Below are 25,510 nucleotides of genomic sequence, written 5' to 3' on the forward strand. Positions count from 1 at the left end.
TTAGCCAGTTAACACTATTGTCAAACATACCATACGTCTTTAGGATAGTGCAGTTATAGCGGTCCCAGTCCGTGCCAGGCGTCTCTCGTTGTTTAACTGCTCTTTCCATACATTTGACTGTTTCATAATTTGGCCAAAGTGTCTTTCCAGCATCATACCACTCAGATGGCACAACTGCAACAGTTTCCATTTCTGAAAATTTAACAATATGGAACGTTCTGCAATAAAAACATAAATTATGGTATTAGTTCTACAAATAATGTTTAGCATTCTGTAACATATTTACATACATTATACCTGACTGGGGAAATATGACACATCCTGGTCAGTTATGACAATGATGGAAGACTATAACAAAGCACCCGAGGTTGTTACTAGGTTACACTGAACAGCATCTTTTACATACACAGACAAAATTAGTGAAGGAAGAAATATTTACAGATAATAAAATGTGTCTTATGAAACCACAAGAAATTTTTAGAACATGGGGTGGCAGGGCATGGCATATTCATTTAACAACTACATTAAAAATAAGTAATTAAATAAATATTGAATAAATAATTTCATAAATAGAAATAATTAAAAACAAAACTTTCACATCACAATAGTGTCTGTGTGTCAAAGAACATGCAAATTCTTAGAGGTTAGATTAATAATTAATGTAATAGGGATATGATGCAATGTCACTATCCATATCAGTATCTGTTTAGTGCTCCAAATATCTGTATCTGTACCAGGATTTGAGCCAGAAATGGGAACTGCCTAAACAGGGAAGGTTTTTTTTTTCTGGACTAACACTATGCAAAAAAATTTCAATAGTAAATATGAAATATGAAACAATAAATTAACTATAGTTCCCATATGATTTTCACAGTGAAGAATGACAAAAAGCATGCCCAATGATCATAGAGGTTAATATATTTTAAATGAATTATATAAATAGGTCTGCTGCGAAGTGACAGGGGCCATTTTAAAAAAGGAAATGTTAAACTGAAATAGTATTTGCACAAGCACCACACAAAGCACAGGCACAGAGGGTTGAGCAGTCACAGAGACTGCTCAGAACAATGCCACTAAACAGTGCAGAGTTTAAAGTAGCAGAGCAACCCACGGGGCGCAGACATGCTTCTTGCATGGAAGATCAAGGCCTGGAGAAATACACCGCTCAAGATTGTGTCCGGAGTCCTGCCACAACAGTCAACCGGCAGAGAAAATTGATGGACAAAGGAAGAAGAAAAAATTCAACTCCTATTCAGTCTGTTCCATCTGAATAATGTATTAATATTTAGTTTCAAACAGAGTATATATTAAAATTTTAATGCCAAATTTTGCATTATGTCTGAGGATTTGTCATATTTCAGTTCTGTAAGTGAATCTCAATTTTGAAACCTGTACCACCTATAGGACAAATTGCAATGAAATTATTGTCAAGTCTTGAACTCCTCCATTGACCCATCCACTGAATAGAGTTTTAGTGACACATGTTAGCTAGTCTCACTAGCCAGAACTCTTGCTTTGTTTTGTGTGTTTCATTAATAAATGTGACCAAAAACCACTCCACAGAAAAAGGACATTTTAACTGACATGACAGATGACCAATTATAGATCTTTTCCCAAAGCCCACTGGCAAACACGTGAGATTATTGTTTACTCACCACTAAGTAGAGCTGGCACCAAACCTTTACCCATGGCACAAATTGGTAACAAGACAATACTAGCAAAAAATGGTGGATTGCAGCGTGTGGGTGCAAGACGGGGCAACATAAACACACGGCTGATGACTAAAGATCACAACAGCAGTTCTCCACCATCCTGAGGCCTATGGGAGAGTAGACAAGAGCTCTCCCCCTACAGCCAGGTGAGCTATCGCTTCCATGACTCTGCTAATGCCTTTCTCTCTTTCTCCTGCAGAAGAAACCAGATCAGAGGAAGACTACACTCCCTGGCTGCCTCTCCAAAACCCCCTGGCTTCTACACAGCTCAGCACACCTCCTGGGTCACTCCACAATGCCACTCAGCCGTGATACCTGGATCCTAGCACCGACCAAGAGCCACCAGAGCACCTCACTCCACTCCCCTCTTCCACACTCCAAGACACTTTTCTTAAATAAAAGAGCACTATTTTCTACTGAATTCGCCTCCTGTGTGTTTGTGCTCAGCCTGCTGCAACCTAGAATTGCTACAGTGGTGGACAGTGGAGCGACCCCTACAGTGGAGCGACCCCTGTCGAGATGCTCAGAAATGGCCTGCAGCCTCGCCTCCCTACTCTCTGGGGAAGCCTGAGCAGCTCTCGGAAGCAGTTGACTACACAACAGTAAAAGGTGAGATTCTGGCACAATGTGGCCTGTCACCCAGCCAGGAGGTGGCAGAGTTTCCTCAGTGAAACTACCAGCCCAGAGCGACCCTCGGGGACATATGGACAACCTCCTGCGCATCACCAAGAGATGGCTCCAGCCAGACAAAAACACTGTCACCATGGTCGCAGAGAGGGTGGCAATGGACCGATTTCTGAGAACTCTGCCACCCGCTGAACACCAGGCCGTTGGAACGCAGTCCCCCAACAGTCCCAGAGAGATGATAACAGCCCTGGAATAAGCCCTGGCCACCCTGTTACTCGGCAGAGAAGGGTAGCGAGCACCCAGCCAAAACCTCCCTAGAAGCGTCCCACCTTGCTGCTCTGAACGGAACCACACCAGGGAGGGAGGGGACAGCCAAAGCCACCACACCTATGGATCACTCTGGGATGAGGCCATTCCGACAGCACCAGACCCGTCAACCGCAAAAAGACCCAACAAACCCTGGCTAGCAGGATGCAGCCTCCATACACAGAACCCATACAGAACACCCACCTTGACAGTAAAAGTGGAGGAACACCCAGTTACAGCCCTATTGGACTCTGGTAGCACAGTGACCCTGGCCAGACCAACAATCCTGTCAAACAGACCCAAGAAAAAAGGGACCATAACATTGACTTCCATACACGGAGATGCCAGTGAAATCCCAGCTGGTACAAATACAAAGCCAAGCAGGTACCTGACTACTCCTGGTGGGCATCATCCCTGACCTCCCAGTGCCTCTACTCCTGGGGAGAGACTGACCACAGTTCCCGGGTGGCCCAGCTCCCAAAACCAAGAGGGCGTCACTACAAGAGATTGGTCCATGGGTCCAGCAGGCCTATATGGCCCAAGATGAGGGGGACACCACAGTAGAAGGTGAGCCACACACACACACTAACCCAATGTCATCTGTGTTCCAACAGGTAACACGACAGGGGAAATTTGGGCGGAAGCAGAAAGAAGATGACTGCCTGAAACATTGCCAGGCCCAGGTGCCTCAGATCAAAGGGACTGACCAGGACCCAGACCAGAGACTCCCCACAACCTACTTTCTGGTCAGAGGAAAACTACTATAATGCAGGACCAACCACAGAGGACAAACCTGAGACCTCCTGGTGGTCCCCAAGGCAAGGACTCAGCTACTAATGTACCTGGTCCATGCCCATCCACTCGGCAGTCACCTGGGAGCATGAAACACTTGGGAAAAACTGAAATATCACTTTCTCTGGCCCAACATGAATGCAGAGGTTCAAGCCTTCTGCCAGCAGTGCCCCCAGTGCTAATGTACCGCCCCAAGAAAACCCCCACCTGCACCTCTTATCTCCTTCTCCATCATTGGATTGAAATGGACCTTGTAGGGCCACTCCTGAAATCTGCCCAGGGTCACGAATACATCTTGGTCATCATGGACTACGCCACCAAATATGGACTACACCCCAAGGCGGTGCTAAAGAAAGCATCAACATCGCCAAATAACTCGTGCTCCTATTCAGCCATGTGGGGATCCCAAAGGACATACATACTAACTGACCAAGGTATGCCCTTCACATCCAAGCAATTGACTGATCTGTGTCAACTGTTGCAGGTTAAACACCTGAGGACACCCATCTACCATCAACAGAAACATGGGCTCATCGAACACTTCAACCAAACTCTGAAATGGATGTTGTGCCAGGTGGTAGATGAGGAGGGGAGGAACTGGGTCCTCCTCCTGCCCTATGTCCTCTTCATCCTATGACCTTGAGGACTGCTGGATTTGGCCAAGGAGGCCTGGAAAGAGCAACCCTTACCATTTTGCTCCGTCATCGAGTTCATCCAAAGTATGCAGGGCCGGATCAATAGAGTGGCCCCAATAATCCAGGAACACATGGAAGCCACTCAGAGAAAACAAGGACATACAAATGTTCAGCTCAACCCCAAGAGTTCATGCCGGGCAATCGAGTGCTCCTGCTAATGCTCAATTCCTCCTGTAAGTTCCTGGCCTGATGGCAAGGCCCATACGCAGTCATCAAGAGGGTGGGTTTTGTGAACTACCGCCTTTAACAGCCCGGTAAGCGAGCAGACACACAAATATAAAACATAAACCTGCTAAAAATGGGTTGAACCTGCTCCAGTGGTGTCTGCCTTTGCTACCCTGCCTAGAGTTGCTACAGTTGTATTATTCAAGGGTTTCAGTTCAGAAAAACACTAAGTTCTTCACACAAAAACTCTAAGAGCTTAAAAAGACTGAATTCTATATCATTTTTCAGCCCAGTTTGAAATCTACGTTCCCCAAAAAGCTCAGTGTGTGCAAAAGTTTGTTTTCTCATCAGAAACCAGTGTGAAAAGCCAATAAGACAGCAATCTTCAAGATCCTGAAGTCTGAGGTCTGAAATATGTACAAAACACAATGTTCACAATGTTGCCATTCAATTTTGTGGTGGATATTGAAGTAAGATGGTCCTAGGTCAAGAAGCAACTACATTCTTAAAATGTGTGACTAGAAAGTTGTGAATTTAAACCTAGTATCTCCAGAGCATATCTGCATCTAATACCTAGACTATTTATCTCTTCACATTACGCTGGAAGAGACAGCCTGGTTTTCATAATGTATCACAACCTGGTATGGTCAATATGAAGTCTACCATGGCTTAACTAAATGTATCATTAGCAAGATTTTTTCTACTTCCATAACCCATTAGTGAAGAATACAGTCACGTTCCTGGCACTGCAGTGCTTGGTTAAGGAGTCAGCTTACAGTCAGTGGCTGAATTGAAGTGAATTCATTACCTAGCACTGTGCTCAGGACACAAATGTTGTTTATATAGTTACATGTGCTTTAAACGCCCTTCAGGCTCAAACAGCACCCACAGAGTAGGATCAGTACAAACAGACTATAAGGCAAAAGAAAATTACAACCAACGTCTCTGCTATGCAACAGGTTGAAAAAAGAATTACAAAATCAGGACTGACTCAAACAGATATTAGGAAAGCGTGCAAGGTTCAATAAATGCCTGCAAGCATTAGGAGCAAACATGTGAACACTACAGACACCTACACTGAGACTAAAAATTATCACCTTCAGTTGCTTGTATAGGATGTAGTATAACATTTTGCATTCTTCTGGATTTTATCCCCAATACATTTTAAGTAATGTTTATATAATGCAAGGTTCAAAATGGTTCAGCTTGTTATTATTGACCTCCTGCTACATTATTACCCACTTGCATAGGGTAGAGTCATCGGTTTACAGACAATAGTTTGCACTGATTTATTCCATCCAATACTGTTTTGTTGTCTTGTCTAATTAGTGTGCACTGTCTTTCTTTTTATTGTATTATTTTTTGGGTCTCACAGGCTCATGTATTTGCACTTTATGTAATCCTACCATACTACATCACCGTTATGTGTTGCATTGTGGTTCTAAAGAATGTATTTTATATAGAGGAATGTCAATAGAAATCCAGTGGACTTGACTTAAATTGAGACTTGTAATTAAAAAAAATAGATAAATAAAAAGGAAAGAAAAATATAAAGCATTTTGAGTTGTCATATGCCCAATCGTGACTGTTTGGGGTGGGGTGGGGTGGGGGGAGGGTTGAAAATCAATGGGTATGGAACACAAATGGTGTAATATGTCTGCCCCCTTGTGTTTTTTAGAAGACACTGCTGAAAAGCCCATGAATAGTTGCATTACAGCATAGCACACATAAAAAGAGACCATGATTTAATCCGAGTTTGATTTTTCTAGTACGTTTTCCCATATAGTGTATCAGACCATCTACTTTCTAACACCAATACATGAAACAAAGTAACACTACACAAATTATGTGAAAACAACTTACAGAATGCATCACAAGAGGCAGTGGTAGATATGACAACTGTTTATTTACTGAATTACACAAAACACATATGTACCAGTGACATTAACAGAATATAGTGAATTTATTTTTTCTATTTGTCTATTTGTGATGAATGCAAGACACAGCTTTACAATACTAAAGTCTCGTTTTGGGTCCAATCCACCTTTGTCAAGTTCGAGTCAAGACCAAGTCCTTAACCAATCGAGTCCAAAAGGGGCCGAGTTGGACTCAAGTCTGTATGGCCGAGTCCGAGTCAAGTCTGGCCCGAGACCAGAAAGTAATTAAATTGAAAAAAGATTTGAAATTGCAATTGTAAACTCAACACTGAGCTGGTTAAATTAATATTTTAACGTTCACAAACCAATGGCAACATAAATGTAACAAAAAAAATACCACTATTACATCGTGCCATTGCCATTTAATATTTTTATTTCATGTCATCAGTACATCAACTAGTTTCCTATCAAAAATGGTTTCAAAAAAAAAAAGCCATATAGTGGTATATGTAGAACTTTTATTGTATTACAAGTGCATGAAAATACAATAACTAAACAGGTTAATTTGTATCACACTATATTGTGTGCTCCAGTTTGACTTGACATTTCAATTGCACTCTCTCCCCCAGAGTTATATAGGCTGAGAGAGAAACAGTACAGAATAGAGTTACATTTAGCAGCAGGTCATAACAACAAGCTTCATGCTTTATTAGTGCTTTTAATCCATCTATGAATGACAACAAACTCATTTCTGAACACAGCTCTGTTCATGTAACTTTTTTCATTTTAATTCCTAAAATGAAAAAAATTATTAAAATAAATCCCTATCAGCAGGGATTATGATATTTATTACAATAAGAAGTATATGTTATATTTTACATGAAATTCAAGACTGGAATCACCAAATGCTAATGTTTAGGGGTGGGGGATATGACTACAATCTTATTTCACAATAACAATGTTTTCTCAGGTCTATCAGTAGTATTCAAGTAAGAAATACTATGGAAATTGAATACAGCAATTAAATGTAAAATAAAATACACATCACTGTATGACATATACCGTGATTCTTATTAAATCTACTTAAGTTATTCGGTCAAATGAGTGAGTGATTTTCTCTTTGTCTTTTGTTGTTAGATTAATATTAATGACACAGACAGCACTTTAAGACCTAATGCACAGAGCCAGTATACTGTATTGACACACCTCCGATTTTCCCCCAACTGATTTTCCCCTCACTTAAGGCATAACCGACTGTTGGCATGAATACTCAGCCAGACCTGCATTTTGACATGGTGTGTATGGATTTATTTAACCATCCAAGCGTAATAAGCTGCTAAAAAGAACTCAATTCGGTACTCGCACGATGAGGTGGCTTTTGGTGGGCACGCTTCAATTATGCGTGAACAGAAAGCCCCAGGCAGGGAGACATTCATTAATTTCTTGTTATCTTAATTTCATGTTGTTATTTATTTTTTCATCTTTCTGTTCATGTTACACATGACACGGACTCGACTGTACTTGGAAAAATTTCCAAGTCCAAAATTTCCTAGTCCGTGACAAGTCTGAGTTTGTTCATAATTGGACTCGAGTCCAGGATCGAGTAACCCAACCCTACTAAAATCATGAAATGTTGACCATTGTTTGCAATGTTAAAACACCAAAATGTGAAAAAGATAAAATAAAAAAACAAAAGTACAAAGGCATCTAGCAGGTGTCCTTAATTTCCATCAGTTTTACAGTGTAAACTTTACAGCGCTTTACATGCTTGTTCTTCACACTCGGGTCTTTAAAACGTCTCCCACATTTTGGACATATGAATGGTTTCTCTCCTGTATGAATCCTAATGTGTGTCCGAAGGTGGCCTTGTTGTTTGAATTTATTGCCACAAAAATGGCAGTGGTACGGTCTCTCGCCGGAATGAACCCGCTCATGAATTCTGACATCCGAAACTCGCCTGAAAATCTTTCCACAGAGCTGGCACTGATTTTTGTCCAGAGATTGTAGGTGGCTGTCCATTGTGGTGCAAGGCCAGTAACTGTTACAGTGTATTTGCCTGGGCATATGCACCAGCTGCCGTCTTTCTTCATCCAGAAGTCTCTTGGCAATTGAATGGCTATAAGCAGAGACAGTCAATAAATATTAGTTGAACATTATACAAACATAGTATTCCAGCACTTTATCAAGTACCACAATTTCTCATCTGTAGCAATTAAAATATGTCTATGTACTTCACTGTGACCTTTCCAAATCATGAACTGCTTGAAAGAAATGCTTATTTTCATGGAATAGTCTCAAATTTAAAGCACATATCTTCATTTGATTGGATGATCATGATCATTCTGTGCTTTAATGTCTATTCTCTTACTATTATGATTAAATATATATAAATATTAATATCATTATTATTGATGCACGTTATAGCCTCAAAGATCAAAATTGACCACTTTGTGCGTAGCACCATTCCTCTCTAACTTTAAACCTTAGGCTTAGTCGTGGCTCTCTGTGTGATTGAAAGTACCTTTGTATCCCTCCTAAGCAATACCAATTAGACTACTTTAATCTTTAGGTTTAGTTGCAGTTGCATGTGTGTGTGTGCACAGCACTGACTGTGTGACATCTTACAAGATCCCATTATTTCACCAGTTAAACAATGTTAGTCACAGTGAAGCAGACAATGGCTGACAGAAAAAAAAATAGAAACCAATGTTTTAGCAGAGATAGGGTATCTCTTGCCACAGAGTGAAAACTATTGCCCTAGATATAGTTATACTGTATATACTGTATGTATAAAATGTTACTCTGTGTTCTGAAAAAACCTTTAGCATACAAGAATGCAATGTCAAACTTGCATGGTAAACTGAAAATGTGCCCCTGATAATGCTAACTGCTAACATTAACCATGTCACCTACTGTACTAGCAGGCAGAAACTGCTTTGTATTATTTATGTATACAGTAAATCAACATTTAAGCAACATTTTGACAAATAATCACTTTCCTTATGCACTCTACAGTGCCCTCCACTAATATTGGCACCCTTGGTAAATATGATCAAAGAATGCTGTGAAAAATTGTTGTTGAATGCTATAAAAAAATATTGTTTAACCTTTTGATCTTTTGTTAAAACAATCACAATAATTCTCTGGTCTCATGGATATCAAACAATTGCAAACAAAACAGGTTTATCCAAAAAAATATCTTTGTTAAATGGACATCTTTGTGCAACAATTATTGACACTCTTTTAGTCAATACTTTGTGCTACCTCCCTTTGCCAAGATAACAGCTCTGAGACTTCTCTTAAAATGCCTGATGAGGCTGGAGAATACATGGCAAGGGATCTGAGACCATTACGCCATAGAGAATCTCTCCAGATCCTTCAAATTTTTAGGTCTATCCTGGTGAACTCTCATCTTCAGTTCACCCCACAGGTTTTTTATGGGTTTCAAGTCAGGGGACTGGGATGGCCATAGCAGGACCTTGATTTTGTGGGCAGTAAACCATTTTTGTGTTGATTTTAATGTATGTTTTGGATCATTGTCCTGCTGGAAAATCCAACCACAGCCCATTTCAAGCTTTCTGGCAGAGTCAGTCAGGTTTATATTTAATATCTGTTAATATTTATAGAGTCCATGATGCCATGTATCCCAGCCTGGGATACATGGCATCATGTATCCCACGCTGGGATCACCCAGCGTGATCCCAGCCTGTCCCTCAATCAACCACAACCTCACTGTACAGCTCGGCTCACTCACACTCATGCCAACCAGGACAGCCAGGAACCTTGGGGTGATTCTTGATGACGGCTTGACCTTTGCAGACCATATCTCAGCAACTGCAAGGTCCTGTAGGTTCATCCTTTACAACATCAAGAAAATCCGACCCTACATCACCAAACAGGCTACACAGATTCTAGTCCAGGCTCTTGTTATCTCTAAACTGGACTACTGCAACTCACTGCTTTCAGGCCTCCCAGCCAGCTCCATCAAACCCCTTCAGATGATTCAGAATGCTGCAGCGCGCCTCGTCTTCAACCAGTCCAAGAGAACCCATGTCACACCCCTCTTCATCTCCCTCCACTGGCTTCCTGTAGCTGCCCGCATCAAGTTCAAGGCCTTGATGCTCACCTACAAGATCTTGTCAGGAACAGCACCCTCCTACCTCAACTCTCTCCTGAAGGCTTACATTCCCTCTCGCAATCTGCGATCGATTAGTGACCGACGTTTAGCAGTTCCAACCCAGCGTGGCGCAAGGTCCCTTTCCAGAACCTTCACACTAACTGTTCCTCAGTGGTGGAATGCACTTCCAATCTCAATCCGGACCGCAGAATCTCTCACCATCTTCAAAAAACAGCTAAAGACCCACCTCTTCTATGAACACCTAACCAACTCATAATAAAAAAAAAAAAAAAAAAAATGCACTTACACCTCTACTCTGCACTTTGCTTCTTCTGGAATTCAATTAATAGATCTTGTATGGTAGCACTTCTTGTATTGTTCTCTGCTTGATATCGCTTTGCTTATATCTTTCTCATTTGTAAGTCGCTTTGGATAAAAGTGTCTGCTAAGTGAATAAATGTAAATGTAAATGTAGTAACAACTACCAATTAATACTCTTCTAAAGAACAATGCAGAGGTCCAGTTAGATGAGTTTAAGCAACAGAGACAGCAGTGCCCATGGACACAGTGCAAGCCAACATAGTAGAAAGAGCAGATGGATCACAGTTCAATTGTTTAGGGTAATAGCACTCTGAGGTGGCATTTTTATGTTTGCTTTCATCTTGCAACATTCTGTGCTTGTTTTGCAAAAAACCCCCATCTTTTTGTGTTATTAGTAACACATTCGCTGGAATCAGCAAGTTAAGTGTGTTTTGTTGTTCTTTTTAATGACACACCTATGCCCAACCCAGTGCTTGGGTTCTGCCTGCCATAAGTGCTGAGGAGCAGCAGTACATTGCTCCACCTGAACTGTTGACAAAAAGAAACAGAGAACATAGGGTGATCTGGCTGTCCAGCAATTTCCTCTTCACCATGTGAATGGGTGGAGGGTCCTGCTGAGGTACCTGTGGCCCAATCTGGGCATGGGGCTTTATAAGCCACATAGCCATGGTATGCCAGGTACTTCTATAAATCTACTGTGACCCAGTGGATCTGCTTATGACTTGGGTAGATGCAAACCTGTAGAATGAGAGGGTGAATGTTCATGCAAAATTGTTTTTTTTTTTAATTTTTTAAATTATCTGTTTTGGAAGGCAAAGTAGGGCATATGGCTCTTAAGTGTCTGGGGTGCAGGTGTACTGTCACCCGGGGTTCCATCAGGGGCATGTGGAAAAGCTCCTTGAATGGCTTTGTTGGTAAAAGACATATCCACCCATGCCATTGTATCCTCCTCCAAACGCTCAGGGAATATTGGGATTAGTTGCTGTGCCACTGGATTTGCCCCCAGCAGACCTTCTCCTTCATAGTTAGCCCAAGGATCTGCTAAATGCTTGAGCACATTCTGTAGGGCAGCACTCTTCCATGGTCTCCACTGTGTTGTTGGATTTTCAATTTCGGCAGGGCGATGTAATGGGAAGTCCTCAAACTCATTCTACACAAAGAGAAGTAGCTGAGCTTCCATCATTATCATCATTATCTTCATCATACATCTCTGTAATCTTTTCCTGCTCTATGTCAAGCAGTGGAGCAGAGGAATCATGCCAAACATTCCTGCCCTTTGCTGTGAGGGTGGATTATTCAGCAGGCATGGCAAGCTATGCATGCTAGTGCAGGCAGAGATGGGGGGGGGTGTTCTTGCCATACTGAGTTGGTGTGCCAATCTGCGGTGCAGGCATTTCATGGTGAATGGTGTACAGTGCTCAAATGAGCCAGGATTGTTGACAGCTGCCTAGGCATGTCACAGCACAAAGCAAGCGGAGCAGACCTGGTGTTTCCATGCTTGCGATTTTATTCCTGCAGGAGGTCAACCACATTGCTGCATTAACTATGTGAATGTGGAGAATCTCAGATTACGCAGTGCTCATCAACAGAGTTTTTTGCGCCATCTATGAATAGTTTAATTAATGGACTCTTGTTAGGTAGGATAATTTGAAATGGGCTCTTGGAGTGAAAATGGTGTTGAATTGCCAGACCATGTTGGGGTACCGCATTATATGCTAGAGACAGAGCACATAAATGTTATGTGTCATCCAGCCAATAGGCTGACAGACAGTGTAGCGACATGAGTGTTATCCACCGCTGAATACATTTGGAGCACCAGAAGAGGTTATCCTAGGTGACTAAAGACAGCATTTCCATTAGCATTTTCTGAAGGCCTCTAAAGTATATGGGGAGGAGAAAGAGAACAACTGATTAAAAGGCGAACAGAAACTCTGTTTTGACTCCAAGACAGAAGTGTCCGGGAGGTGGAGAATCAAGAAGTTTCTTAGCTATTTTTTAATCGTGGGTCCGACCTTTAATACCAACTGCCAGGACATACAATTGTGCCTGACATCTATTCAGTCTTGTCACTTTTGATACCACTGCTGCAGTAGCTGGAAATGAAATGTGTAAAATGTGTAGTCTTGGCCTATATTTACAAAATACAGTGCACTGTGAAACAAAAAACCAAGGGCTTTTGAAGTAGTGAAATGTGAAGGTAAATTGTAGTTCCTTCAACCCAATCAATCCCACTGGAAAATGCCATGATGGTGCGTCTCCAGAGAGAACAACAAAATCAAGTAAATTGTAATGTATGCACAAGAGTAAGGATGGAAGTTGATATAACTTGCATAATTGGATAAATGTTTTGTAAAGCTTCTCAATTAATTTTAGTTGAAAACCTTTATTATATCAGGATCACCATCAAATTTATTGGCCAAGTACATTCACATTCCTGCAGAATCCGTTTTGACCAAGCCACACAGAGCATCTGATATCTTTGCACTTTTCTGGCCACAAGCTTCAGAATCTTTAAGGCTGCAATCTGATCTGTAACAATTTATTTGAAGTTTTGTTTAAATCAGTTGGTGAGAAATAAGCACAACATTCTCACAAGGTTGCGCACTGGCAGGAAAACTCAGTGACTGGTCAGGTGTGTTGTCACTCAAATTACTTTTTTCCTGTTGAAGTGAGCCTTTTTTTTGCCATGTTTAGTGATAAAAGGTACCAGACCCTAACAAAAGTTAGAGGACTGGCTTGTGAGTCTAGATGCTTATATACTGGGAAAGGGAAAGAATATATACAATAGGAGTACTAAATAAAGTAAACAAGCACAATACATGGATCTCATAAAATTTCACTGTATGGTAGACAAAGGTCAGGTCCATATTAATCGTGTCATCTATGGAGGTATTTAAAGGGATTTATTACTACAGAAATTAAAGCACTTTTTGTAATTTGTAAAACTAGTAATCTTTGGTTTCTTAGCAACCAAGATGTTTGCAGAAGTCTTGAAACAGGCTAGAGCAGTGCACTGATGCAGGGATTGATTAAATATGTATCTAAACACAGGAGACAATTGTTCTGCACTGTGCCTGAGTGTGATTGGAGTTATGAGATCTGGGCTAGCTAATTTTTCAATATGGAGATTTGTGGTGGCAGCTTTGAAAACAAGCAAAAACAGTCCAGTTATTCCTCTGTTGCCTCACTGGTACATATTTCTGCCAGATCTCTTGACAGATTCTCCCATATTCAGTATTTATTTATTTATTTTTTAGCTTTCACCTGTATAAAGGATATATCAATGGCCAGCATTTCCCAGAGCGCTTTGAGGGCTGACATCCTTGATAACTATATAGGAGTGAGCCAGCGTTGTCCCTTCCCTAGTTGGTCATTTTATTTGCAGTGCATATACAGTGATGCCTCCGGAATAGAGCTGCTTATTTATGTTTCAGTTTAACAGAAGATAGAAGTCTTATTTGGTACTCAGGAGATGACGTTTCTCTGTTTTGTTGAAAAGATGTGTGCATGTTGGGAAGAAATATTAGCAGTGATCTTAATCTGCACTTTCTGTATTGGGTCAGGACATTAGAGCTTTTGCCTCTTGTCCTCAACCTCTTTGTTTGTTTGGTAGAGAGAGCTCATATTAAAAATAAAGTTATAAACATCCAGATATAAGAAAATCAGGATGTAGGATTTTTTGTCAATGTGCCTCTAATACAATATAAATGATAGATACTAGACACACTGTCCACAATTACACTGTTCCCTTTTTTGTGGAAATGTATTAGATTGAATTTCAATAATTTGCTATAAAACAAGTTCTTGGTAGCCACTGAGTATTTTTAAACTAGCCCACTGTTCTGTCCCCACTGCTCATCCTCCAAGGAGCAGCACGATTCTTTCCCCAGTGGGCCTCTATTAACACGTGTAGCACTTTATTATTTAAATGTAATGAATTTAAAATGCATAGGGTTATGAAACAGGACTTTATGAAGAATAACATTGGTAGAACTGCTGATATAAATAGGGGAGCTCTAAGCACCTATGGACAAGCCACCAGTCTTTCACATACAGTATACATACATGTATGATAACAATAAAATAGTACAGAATGAAACAAAAACACATTTCTGACTCTAGCATGGGGAAAGTTTGATGCAAAGTGATCCAAACTCTCTGAAACCACATCAACACATTTTTCCAGTTCATTGTCTGTAGTACATTGTAACATTCTATATTTAAATGGCCAGAAAGCAGACTAAACAAATTGAGACAGGAGTGCAAATCAATCTCAATATGCTGGTATATAAATATAGAAACTGGTACTGTAGAATTTAAGCTGAAACTATGGAGCAACAGGTGCTAGAAACAAGTACAGAAACCACATTAAAATAGACTTGTTTGATCAGATTGCCAGACATAGTGATGCAAAGATAAAGGTATACCAGCTTTAAGTTATAAAAACTCAACTTGAAGTAACAGCAAGGATTCAGATTACAGTGGGGTACAGAAAAACAATGGTAGCTCTTTGAGGAATTTGTTTATATGGGGAAAGAAAAAGAAAATCACTCTTGCTCATTATAATTCCTATGATTTTTGTACAAGATGAAAGGCTGTTGAAATGCTATTTCCCCCTCAATGTGATTCAATTTGCAGTCATTTAAGTCAGCCTAAATTCAAAATTCACCCATGTGTTTCTTTATAAATGTTCAAATTTCCTCACATTGAACATTCTCCTTTAATAAATACATTAGACTTTAACTAGCCCCTAATCATAGAGTTCTATATCTGTGACAAAACTCTTTCCCAGACCTCTCAAATTTTTTAAATATGTGCCCTGTTGAGTTCAACTGGTCCTATTAAACTTGTCAAATGTCAACACAGGCAACAGTGAAAGACAAAAGAACACTGTTTACAAAGTATATTTGTGAATAATGTTAGGAATAATTAAAAAAACAAAAACAAAACAGCAGCTTTACAAATATTTGACTTGTAGTCTTGGGAAATGGAACAAAAACAATGCTACATCAACATTTTTCATCAGAAACTGAGGAAGACCAAACTGTTACATTTACTTGAGTTGAAACATAGTGTTTTTAAATGTACATTATGTAACTTAAAAGATAATGGGAAAAACTGTGCATGTCTAAAAAAATAATGCTAATCCCCTTTAGTATTTCTGTTAGCCTTGGTAGCATATTTATAGTAATTATTTTTAAAACAATAAACATTCTGCTTGGGGCCATACAGTGTGGTGTCTAAAGTTTTCTTTTGGAATATATTAAATGTTTCAAGTATGGCAAAAAACTATTTTAAAAAACCCAGTAATACTAGATTCTGTTTTTTATATAAACATAGAAAGAGAGGCAATGCTGAAGGAAAAAAAAACATCCCAAATAAACAGCCTCACCCTTCTAAACCTTTTCAAGTAGTATGGCCAAGTTCAGCATTTTCGAGATGAGCCTTAACATGTCTGTTGCATGCACTTCGATCACTGAACCTCTTCCCACAGGAAAGACAGCTATAAGGCTTTTCTCCTGTATGGATCCTAATATGCACACTAAGATGACTCGACTGCCTGAAGTTTTTATCACAGTAGGGACAGTGATACGGTCTCTCTCCTGAATGAACTCTCAGGTGAACTTTCAACAATCCTCGAGAGCTGAAACTCCTCCCGCACACCACACACAGATTAGCTTCAGGTTCACTTTGGTAAACTGTAGAAGGTTTGTGGACAGGTTGAACGTTCCTCTCATTCATGCTCCCTGTGCTTATGCATAACTCTAAATCACAGCACAAGGCAAAAGAAACAGTCAATTTTACATAAAACTTCTAACAATTTATGCTAATAAATATTATATTATGTTATTTAATATTACTTTATATTATATATTAAATTATATCTATACAAAATTATATAAATATATAATTATATATTATAAAATATACATATATACAGTATCTCCCCCCCACATTTTTGTAAATATTTGATTATATCTTTTCATGTGACAACACTGAAGAAATGACACTTTGCTACAATGTAAAGTAGTGAGTGTACAGCTTGTGTTATAGTGTACATTTGCAGTCCCCTCAAAATAACTCAACACACAGCCATTAATGTCTAAACCGCTGGCAACAAATCTGAGTACACCCCTAAGTGAAAATGTCCAAATTGGGCCCAATTTGCCATTTTCCCTCCCCTGTGTCATGTGACTTGTTAGTGTTACAAGGTCTCAGGTGTGACTGGGCAGCAGGTGTGTTAAATTTGGTGTCATCGCTCTCACACTCCCTCATACTGGTCACTAGAATTTCAACAAGGCACCTCATGGCAAAGAACTCTCTGAGGATCTGAAAAAAAGAATTGTTGCTCTACATAAAGATGGCCTAGGCTATAAGAAAACTGCCAAGACCCTGATACTGAGCTGCAGCACGGTGGCCAAGACCATACAGCAGTTTAACAGGACAGGTTCCACTCAGAACAGGCCTCGCCATGGTCGACCAAAGAAGTAGCGTCATATCCATAGGTTGTCTTTGGGAAATAGACTGCTGTCTTTGGGAAATAGACTGCATTGCTGCAGAGGTTAAAGGGGTGGGGGGTCAGCCTGTCAGTGCTCAGACCATACACCGCACACTGCATCAAATTGGTCTGCATGGCTGTCGTCCCAGAAGGAAGCCTCTTCTAAAGATGATGCACAAGAAAGCCCGCAAACAGTTTGCTGAAGACAAGCAGACTAAGGACATGGATTACTGGAACCATGTCCTGTGGTCTGATGAGACCAAGATAAACTTATTTGGTTCAGATGGTGTCAAGCGTGTGTGGCGGCAACCAGGTGAGGAGGACAAGTGTGTCTTGCTTACAGTCAAGCATGGTGGTGGGAGTATCATGGTCTGGGGCTGCATGAGTGCTGCCGGCAATGGGGAGCTACAGTTCATTGAGGGAACCATGAATGCCAACATGTACTGTGACATACTGAAGCAGAGACTGGGCCACAGGGCAGTATTCCAGCATGATAACGACCTCAAACACACCTCCAAGACAATCACTGCCTTGCTAAAGAAGCCGAGGGTGAAGGTGATGGACTGGCCAAGCATGTCTCCAGACCAAAACCCTATTGAGCATCTGTGGGGCATCCTTAAACAGAAGGTTCGGGAGCACAAGGTCTCTAACATCCACCAGCTCCGTGATGTCATCCTGGAGGAGTGGAAGAGGACTCCAGTGGCAACCTGTGAAGCTCTGGTGAAATCCATGCCCAAGAGGGTTAAGGCAGTGCTGGAAAACAATGGTGGCCACACAAAATATTGACACTTTGGGCCCAATTTGGACATTTTCAATTAGGAGTGTACTCACTTTTGTTGCCAGTGGTTTAGACATTAATGGCTGTGTGTTGAGTTATTTTGAGGGGAGAGCAAATTTACACTGTTATACAAGCTGTACACTCACTACTTTACATTGTAGCAAAGTGTCATTTCTTCAGTGTTGTCACATGAAAAGATATAATCAAATATTTACAAAAATGTGAGGGGTGTACTCACTTTTGTGAGATACTGTACATACACACACACACACACACACAGATCAGCCATAACATTAAACCTACTAACAGGTGACATGAACAACATTGATTATCTCATTACTATAGCACCTGTCAAGGGGTGGGATACATTAGGCAGCAAGTGAACGGTCTGTTCTCAAAGTTGATGTCTTGGAAGCAGTGAAAACGGGCAAGCGTAAGGATCTGAGCAAATTTGAAAAGGTCAGAGCATCTCCAAAACGGCAGGTCTTGTGGGGTGTTCCCAGTATACAGTGTTTACCGCCTACAAAAAGTGGTCCAACAGAGAACAATCTGTTAACTGCCAAGAGGGTCCCATCAGGGTGCCCAAGGCTCACTGATGCAGATCGGGAGCGAAGGCTAGTCCATCTGATCCGATCCCACAGATGAGCTACTGTAGCACAAACTGCTGAAAAAAGTTTTTGCTGGATATGATGTAAAGAACACACAGTGCATCACAGCTTGCTGTGTATGGGGCTGCGCTTCCGCAGACTGGTCGAAGTGCACATGTTGACCCCTGTCCACTGACGAAAGCACCTACAATGGGCACGTGAGCATCAGAACTGGACTGTGGAACAATGGCAGAAGGTGGCCTGGTCTGATGACATATCAGATCACAGTTCTTTTTTACACCATGTGCACAGCCGGGTGCGTTGCTTACCTAGGGAAGATATGGCACCAGGATGGACTATGGGTAAAAGGCAAGACGGCAAAGGCAGTCTGATGCACTGGGCAATGCTCTCCTAGGAAACCTTTAGTCCTGGCATTCATGTTGTTGTTACTTTGACACATACCACCTACCTAAACACTATTGCAGACTTAAGTACACCCCTTCACAGCAATGGTATTCACTAATGGCAGTGGCCTCTTTTAGCAGGATAATGCGCCCTGTCATACTGCAAAAACTGTTCAGGAATGGTTTGAGGAAAATGACAAAGAGTTCAAGTTGTTCACTTGGCATCCAAATTCCATTCCATCTGTGGGATGTGCTGGACAAACAAGTCTGATCCATGGAGGTCCCACAGCGCAACTTACAGGACTTAAAGGATCTGCTGCTAACATCTTGGTGCCAAATACCAGAGCACACCTTCAGAGGTCTTGTGGAGACCATGCTTTGACAGGTCAGAGCTGTTTTGGCAGCACAGGGGAGACCGACACAATACTAGGCAGGAAGATTTTAATGTTATGGCTGGTTCAGTGTGGATGCATGGATGTGTATGTATATATATGTGTGTATATTATATTTTATATATATATATATATATATATATATATATATATATATATATATATATATATATATATATATATATATATATATATATATATATGCGCGATCATATCTGCTTACGTCTTGGCATGCATTGTTCTTCCTCCAACATCAATACTTCTGGGAGTCTCTCCTTTTTCCTACATGCTCTCTGATTTTCCATTTTTCTTTCTCTTCCAACTTTTGGTAGTTTGCCAATTCCACAAGCTCTCATCATAGAATATCTAAAATTGAAATTGAGCGAAACTTAGTACAAAGAATTGCATAGACACATTTACTGACAAGTGTTAAAAACTGTTCTAACAGGCAAATTTTAACCCCTTTAACTTCCACTCTTTTGATATATAAAATGTTATGGAAATGTTTCATAGCCTGATTTTCAATAGACTCTGCTAGCCTTCATTATGCTTTCCGGTTCCAATTAGGCTAGACCGAATGAAATGGGGTCCAAGCACTAATCCACAAAGAGGCTCAACAGTGCAGTTAATGTTATAAAACATCATAGTCTAAACTCATTCAGACATTATGATTCTGAAGAAACAGTTACTTGAATGTTGAAGCACAGCCTATTGACAACTGTGACCCAAACATAGCTCACCTCCTCAGAATCAAACACTAACTTAGTCCCAGGTTCAGCTCACAGAGTATCTGGCATTTATTGTATACATTTCTAATCTTTTAAATGCATTATTTTTTATGGATGCACAAAAAGCACTGAAGTCAACTACGGTCCTAAATTAATAATAAAAACTCACTTTCACTATACCTTGTGGTTTCTGTCACTCACTCTCAACAGAAGTTACACTGCAAGCACGCAAATACAACACATAATGACAATAAACTTAAATTAAATTAAATCTTTTAAGCAACTTGCACCAGTTTCCCCTAGCCCCTTACACACAGTGGAGCATTTTGGATATAAACATAACTTTGTGCTCGTGCAGCACTGTTTGATCTCCGCGGTGTTTAATATAAAATGCTCTCCTGCCATAGAGGACTTTCTTCCTCAGTCACATGACGATTTCGCCTCTGTCTGTTGGTAACTGAAGTCATGTTGGGAATAAAAGGTAACGCTGACAGAAAGTAAACTCAAGAAAGTCATTGTCGGTGACTCTGGGTGTCTGCTATTGCTAGCATGCGTATGACATCATGTGCCGTTGACTAGGAAGCAGCTTATACTTCCGGTTAGTAAAAAAAACCCACTAGAGATGACATTACCTTTCTAAAATCCACACACTAGACGGTAGAGTACTCCGTGCATAGTGTAAGTGTATAGTACTTCAATTGGGACACAACTTTTGTATTACTTTTCCGGAGCATGTTTTGGAAGAGAAGTAACGAAATGAGTAAACGTACCCTGTGCCACGTGCAGACCAACAAATCGATAATGAGATTCATTGACAGCGATTTTCATAATCGATTATTATCGATTAGTTGTTGCAGCTGTAATATATATATATATATATATATATATATATATATATATATATATGCGTGTGTGTGTGTGTGTGTATACAGTTGCGGTTGGAAATTTACATACACTCCTCATGGACATGAATGTCATTGATCATTCTGTCAAGATTGGTGGATTATTCAGCAGGCATGGCAACCATGTCTTTGAACTGTTATTCATATACAGAATGATCTGTCCTAGAAGTGTCCCAAGGACACTTCGACATGTGGAGTCATGTGGGCCGGGAATCGAACCGCCAACCCTACGATTAGTGGACAACCCGCTCTACCACCTGAGCCACAGCCGCCACCACCTGAGCCAAATTGGTTCACAGGTTTGAATTTATTTGGGGTTTTCTGTTGTCAACACAAGGTCAAAATTATATACATACAGGGTCACAAATATACACACAGCACACCTAATATTTAGTTGAATGTCCCTTAGCAAGTTTCGAGCAAACGCTTTTGGTAGCCATCAACCAGCTTCTGGCAGAATTCTGGATATTTGACCACTCTTCTTGGCAGAATTGGTAAAGTTCAATGACATTTGTTGGTTTCCTGGCGCTGACTCAACTTTTAAGCACAGTCCACAAATTTTCAATAGGGTTGAGATCGGGACTTTGGGAAGGCAATTCCAAAAGACTAATGTTAGCCTGCTTTATCCATTCCACAACCAGCTTTGATGTGTGTTTGGGATCATTGTCCTGTTGGAACACCCAATTGTGTCCAAGTTTCAACCTTCTGGCTGATGGTTTGAGATTATGCTGAATAATTCTAAGGTAGTCCTCCTTCTTCATTATTCCATCCACTTTGTGCAATGTACCAGTTCCACTGGCAGCAAAACATCCCCAGAGCATAATAATACCACCACCATGCTTAACAGTTGGTGCAGTGTTCTTTACTCCTCCAAACATACCTCTGGTCATTGTGGCCAAACAACTCAATCTTTGTCTTATCCAACCATAAAACTTTCCTCTAGAAGGCTTTTTCTTTGTTCATATGGTCAGCCGCAAACTTTAGACGGGCTTGAAGGTGTTGATTTTGGAGCAGGGGCTTCTTTCTTGGACGACAGCCTATCAGTCCTTGGCGATGTAAAAATCGCTTGCCTGTAGACAGTGACACTTATGTTCCAGTAGCTTCCAGTTCATGGCAGGCCTGTGCCTTGGTGGTTCCTGTGTTTTAATTGACCATCCAAACCAATTTCTTCTCAGCTGAGGGTGATAGTTTGGGTCTTCTTCCAGACATTGGCAAAGTGGCTACACTTCCCAATAACTTGTACTTACATACAATTGTTTGAACTGATGATCATGGAATCTGCAGTTGTTTAGAAATGGCTCCAAGAGACATTCCTGACTTGTGTAAATCCACCATCCTCCTTTTCAGATCTGCACTGTGCTCCTTGGAATTTCCCATAGTACTGTGTGTTGGTCAATCCAATGCGTACTGTCAAACAAACCCATTTTATGTTGCCACAGAGAAGCTCTCAGCTGTAATCGATCATGATCACTAACAGGAAATTAAGAGGCCTTGGTCTTGGCAAATTAAAGGACATTTTGGAACTTTCAGCACCACTGAATTGATAATTTAAATGTTTGTATGTATATTTTTGATCCTGTATGTATAATTTTGGTCTTGTGTTGATTACAGAAAACCCCAAATGAATTAAAACTTGTGAACCAAATTCTTTTTCTACTAAAGATGTATGTTGTGCAATAATTCTGCCCCAGAAAAAGAAAAGTTCAAAGAAATTACTGAAAGCCCAATATTGCCATGATATTCATGTCCATGAGGAGTGTATGTAAACGTCTGACCGCAACTGTATGTGTGTATATATAATATTATATAGACCCTTTTCACATGATGTCACGCAACTTCTGTTCTGACTCAAAGCAGTGTATTTTTACTTCGGCAAGCATTGTGGAACGTTATGGAGTTTACCCAGTCCCTCCTACATCTGCCAGAAATATGTCTAGATGATGTATAGTGACTTGCAGACAAATTTTCACTTACAGCACATTCTAAACTTCATAAAGGATACAAATTCTTCACTGAGCAGTACCTGTGATAGTAAGCATTTTTTTAATTGTCCAGCCCAGCTTATGTTAGCAGAGGAGTTAGGATAACAGTAGTTATTAGCGTTCTCTTCAGCAAATAGAAAGTCTTTAAATCCTTATTCTTGATTAATTTACTGTAATACTCTTGCAAACTCTTGTTGCAATCATGTTTCCATATTACTAATGTTAGCTATAGATTGTGATTGTTAGATAAAAGTCAGTAACATATTACCTTAGCTTAGGATCTTAGCAGGTTTAAAGCAAAATATTAATTAATTAATTAATTAATTAATGATAAAACACACTTTTCGTTGCAATCAAGCAAAATCCCAGTGTAGCATCTATCTTGGTTGAAGTGTCCGGGTTGTCGCTGCTTTGGTGCTCGGGAACGAGCAGCACCAAGCCAGAAACTTCACCCAGGAAACACAGGCCACAGCCGAAGACCTGCGGTCCGTCTCCCAGTCACCATCGAACATATAGGGAATGACACACTGATGGTGACGTTGAGACAGGAGCTACACCAGGATTTTGCACAATTGCAACAAAAAGTGAGTGAGAATCATTATTATTATTATTTTGCTTTAAAAGCGCTAAGGCCATAAGCTAAGCTAAGCTAATTGGCGCTTGTGCTTTTGCCGTAGGTAAAAAGCTGAGCACACACTGCTTCTCCATCATCTCGTATGATATGGTGCATATATACACTGGTGAATTTTATATGAGATTGCTCTCCCTCCAGAATGTTTAATTTTAGCAGCAAGAAAACTGTTTTATTGTCAAAAGTAGAATGTTAGTTGTGCCACCCATGGTAGTATGGCAATGTAAGGTAAAACGGAAGTACATATACACTGCGTTATGGAAAGACGGAAGTTTTCTGACGGCAGCTCATCATTTTATGCATGCAATGATATCCTTGCATTATGATTATCCTGCATTTCGTACCATAGTACAGTGTCGACTCAAACAAGTGATTTCTTAATTGTAAAATTTGTTTTTGTATAATCGGGCTAAATAATGGATAAAAAGCCAAATCGATGGCATCATGGTCCTATTTTAAAAAAATGTAATATGCTTAGTTTTACAAATTTTACAAAAGCGTCATATATAAAATAGATGTTTAAATGCTTGCACAATAAGGCACCATCTGTTCTATGTAAATTGATGAAGAGACAGGATGATACAGGTAGAATCACTATTTGTACAGCAGGTGGAAATTGTAAGATTGATTACTGTAGAACTACACAAGGGCAAAGAGCCTTTTCTGTAAAGGGCTCACAACTCTGGAACATGTTGCCAAACTTGTTTAAAGCAGTATGTGATATAAAGTCTTTTATATTGATGGTAAAGCGCTGGTTTAAAATAAACCAGAGCTGTACGCATATTAAAATTGAATAAATTATTATTTTTGATTTGTTATTCATGCTGCCAGGGTTGGAAGTATCCTTAAAATAAGTACAGGTTATTTAGGTATGTATACGCATGTATACATGTCACATTAACTAAAAGCTTTATTTTATATTAAGTAGTTTTATTTATTTATTTTTAGAAAAGCCTTTCTAGGGACTCGAGATGCAAATTAGCTTATGCTATAATACATGTGCAATACATATAATATGTGTGCAATAATTTGTGCAATACATATTTTCCAGCTTTTGACTGGAATCATGTTTTTTGTACTGTCCCTATTCAAATAAACTTATACATAAATAAAAATAAATAAGCAAAGGCTAATGTGGCATCGGACCGGATATACGCTCCCAAAAAACGATCCTCAGGCGACTGCTGCTGGAACGCTGAATGGACAGGTCCCTTTCAGCACCCCTAGTGGTTTAGACAGCATCAGCGTGCGGCTGAAAGGTGGGGCGTTCCAAACCATGCACGACTGGTGCTAACTAATTGCAGCAGCGGCTCTCTACCATGCCTGAGACAGCGACAGAGTATAAAAGGGCACGCCAGGAGCAGCAAGGTGAGTGATCTCCTTCTAACAAATGGCTAACTCTGTGTCTTTTTGTGAACTTTTCCAAAAGACAAAAAGACAACAACGCTCCCCGGCTGCCCATCGTCGCTGTTCCCCGGTGGATGTCTGCCCCATTTGAAAGCCCCGCCGTGATGCTTCACAGCTCTCTCCTCCCTTCTCAGCTAGGAAGAGGGATCACCAGACCCCCATCAGCACTCCCTGCACTCCCTTCTCTCCTTCACATTACCCTTTTCTATTTTTTTTTTTTTTTTTAAAGTTTGCAGATATTGTAAATAAACCCAGCACTAATTCCCCTCAAATCATCTCTGTGTGTCTGTGCTTTGCCTGTCGCTGCTGCGAGTTTCGCTATTCTATCAAATGCACAGGAGAACATGGCAGTGCTGTTCATTACTAAATGAAACAACTATCTATTTTTCTATAAGAATCTGCACACGTCTTGTTTTCATTTGGCTCAGTGTGCCACCTTTCCTCACAGTCACTGTCTCTTTCAACTTGTGATAAATACAGACAATGTAAGAGTTTTTATAGAAAAGGCATTCTCGAAAATATGAAAAGAACAACAACAACTAGGAATCTTATCTTTCCTTTTCTTTTTTTTGGTATGTATATACAAAA

The 25,510-nt window shown here is 40.2% G+C and overlaps 1 protein-coding gene across 1 annotated transcript in view; it reads right to left on the reverse strand.

The window, feature by feature from the left end:
- The window catches only part of si:ch211-86h15.1 (uncharacterized protein LOC558435 homolog), a 51,645-nt gene that overhangs the window by 12,052 nt on the left and 14,083 nt on the right, over positions 1 to 25,510 (reverse strand). Inside the window, exon 4 of the mRNA XM_053652804.1 lies at positions 31 to 218. Coding sequence (XP_053508779.1) covers positions 31 to 218 — 188 coding nt within the window. The remainder of the gene's footprint in view (positions 1 to 30; positions 219 to 25,510) is intronic.

Source organism: Ictalurus furcatus, chromosome 21 (genome assembly GCF_023375685.1).
Source record: "Ictalurus furcatus strain D&B chromosome 21, Billie_1.0, whole genome shotgun sequence".
NCBI lineage: Eukaryota > Metazoa > Chordata > Actinopteri > Siluriformes > Ictaluridae > Ictalurus > Ictalurus furcatus.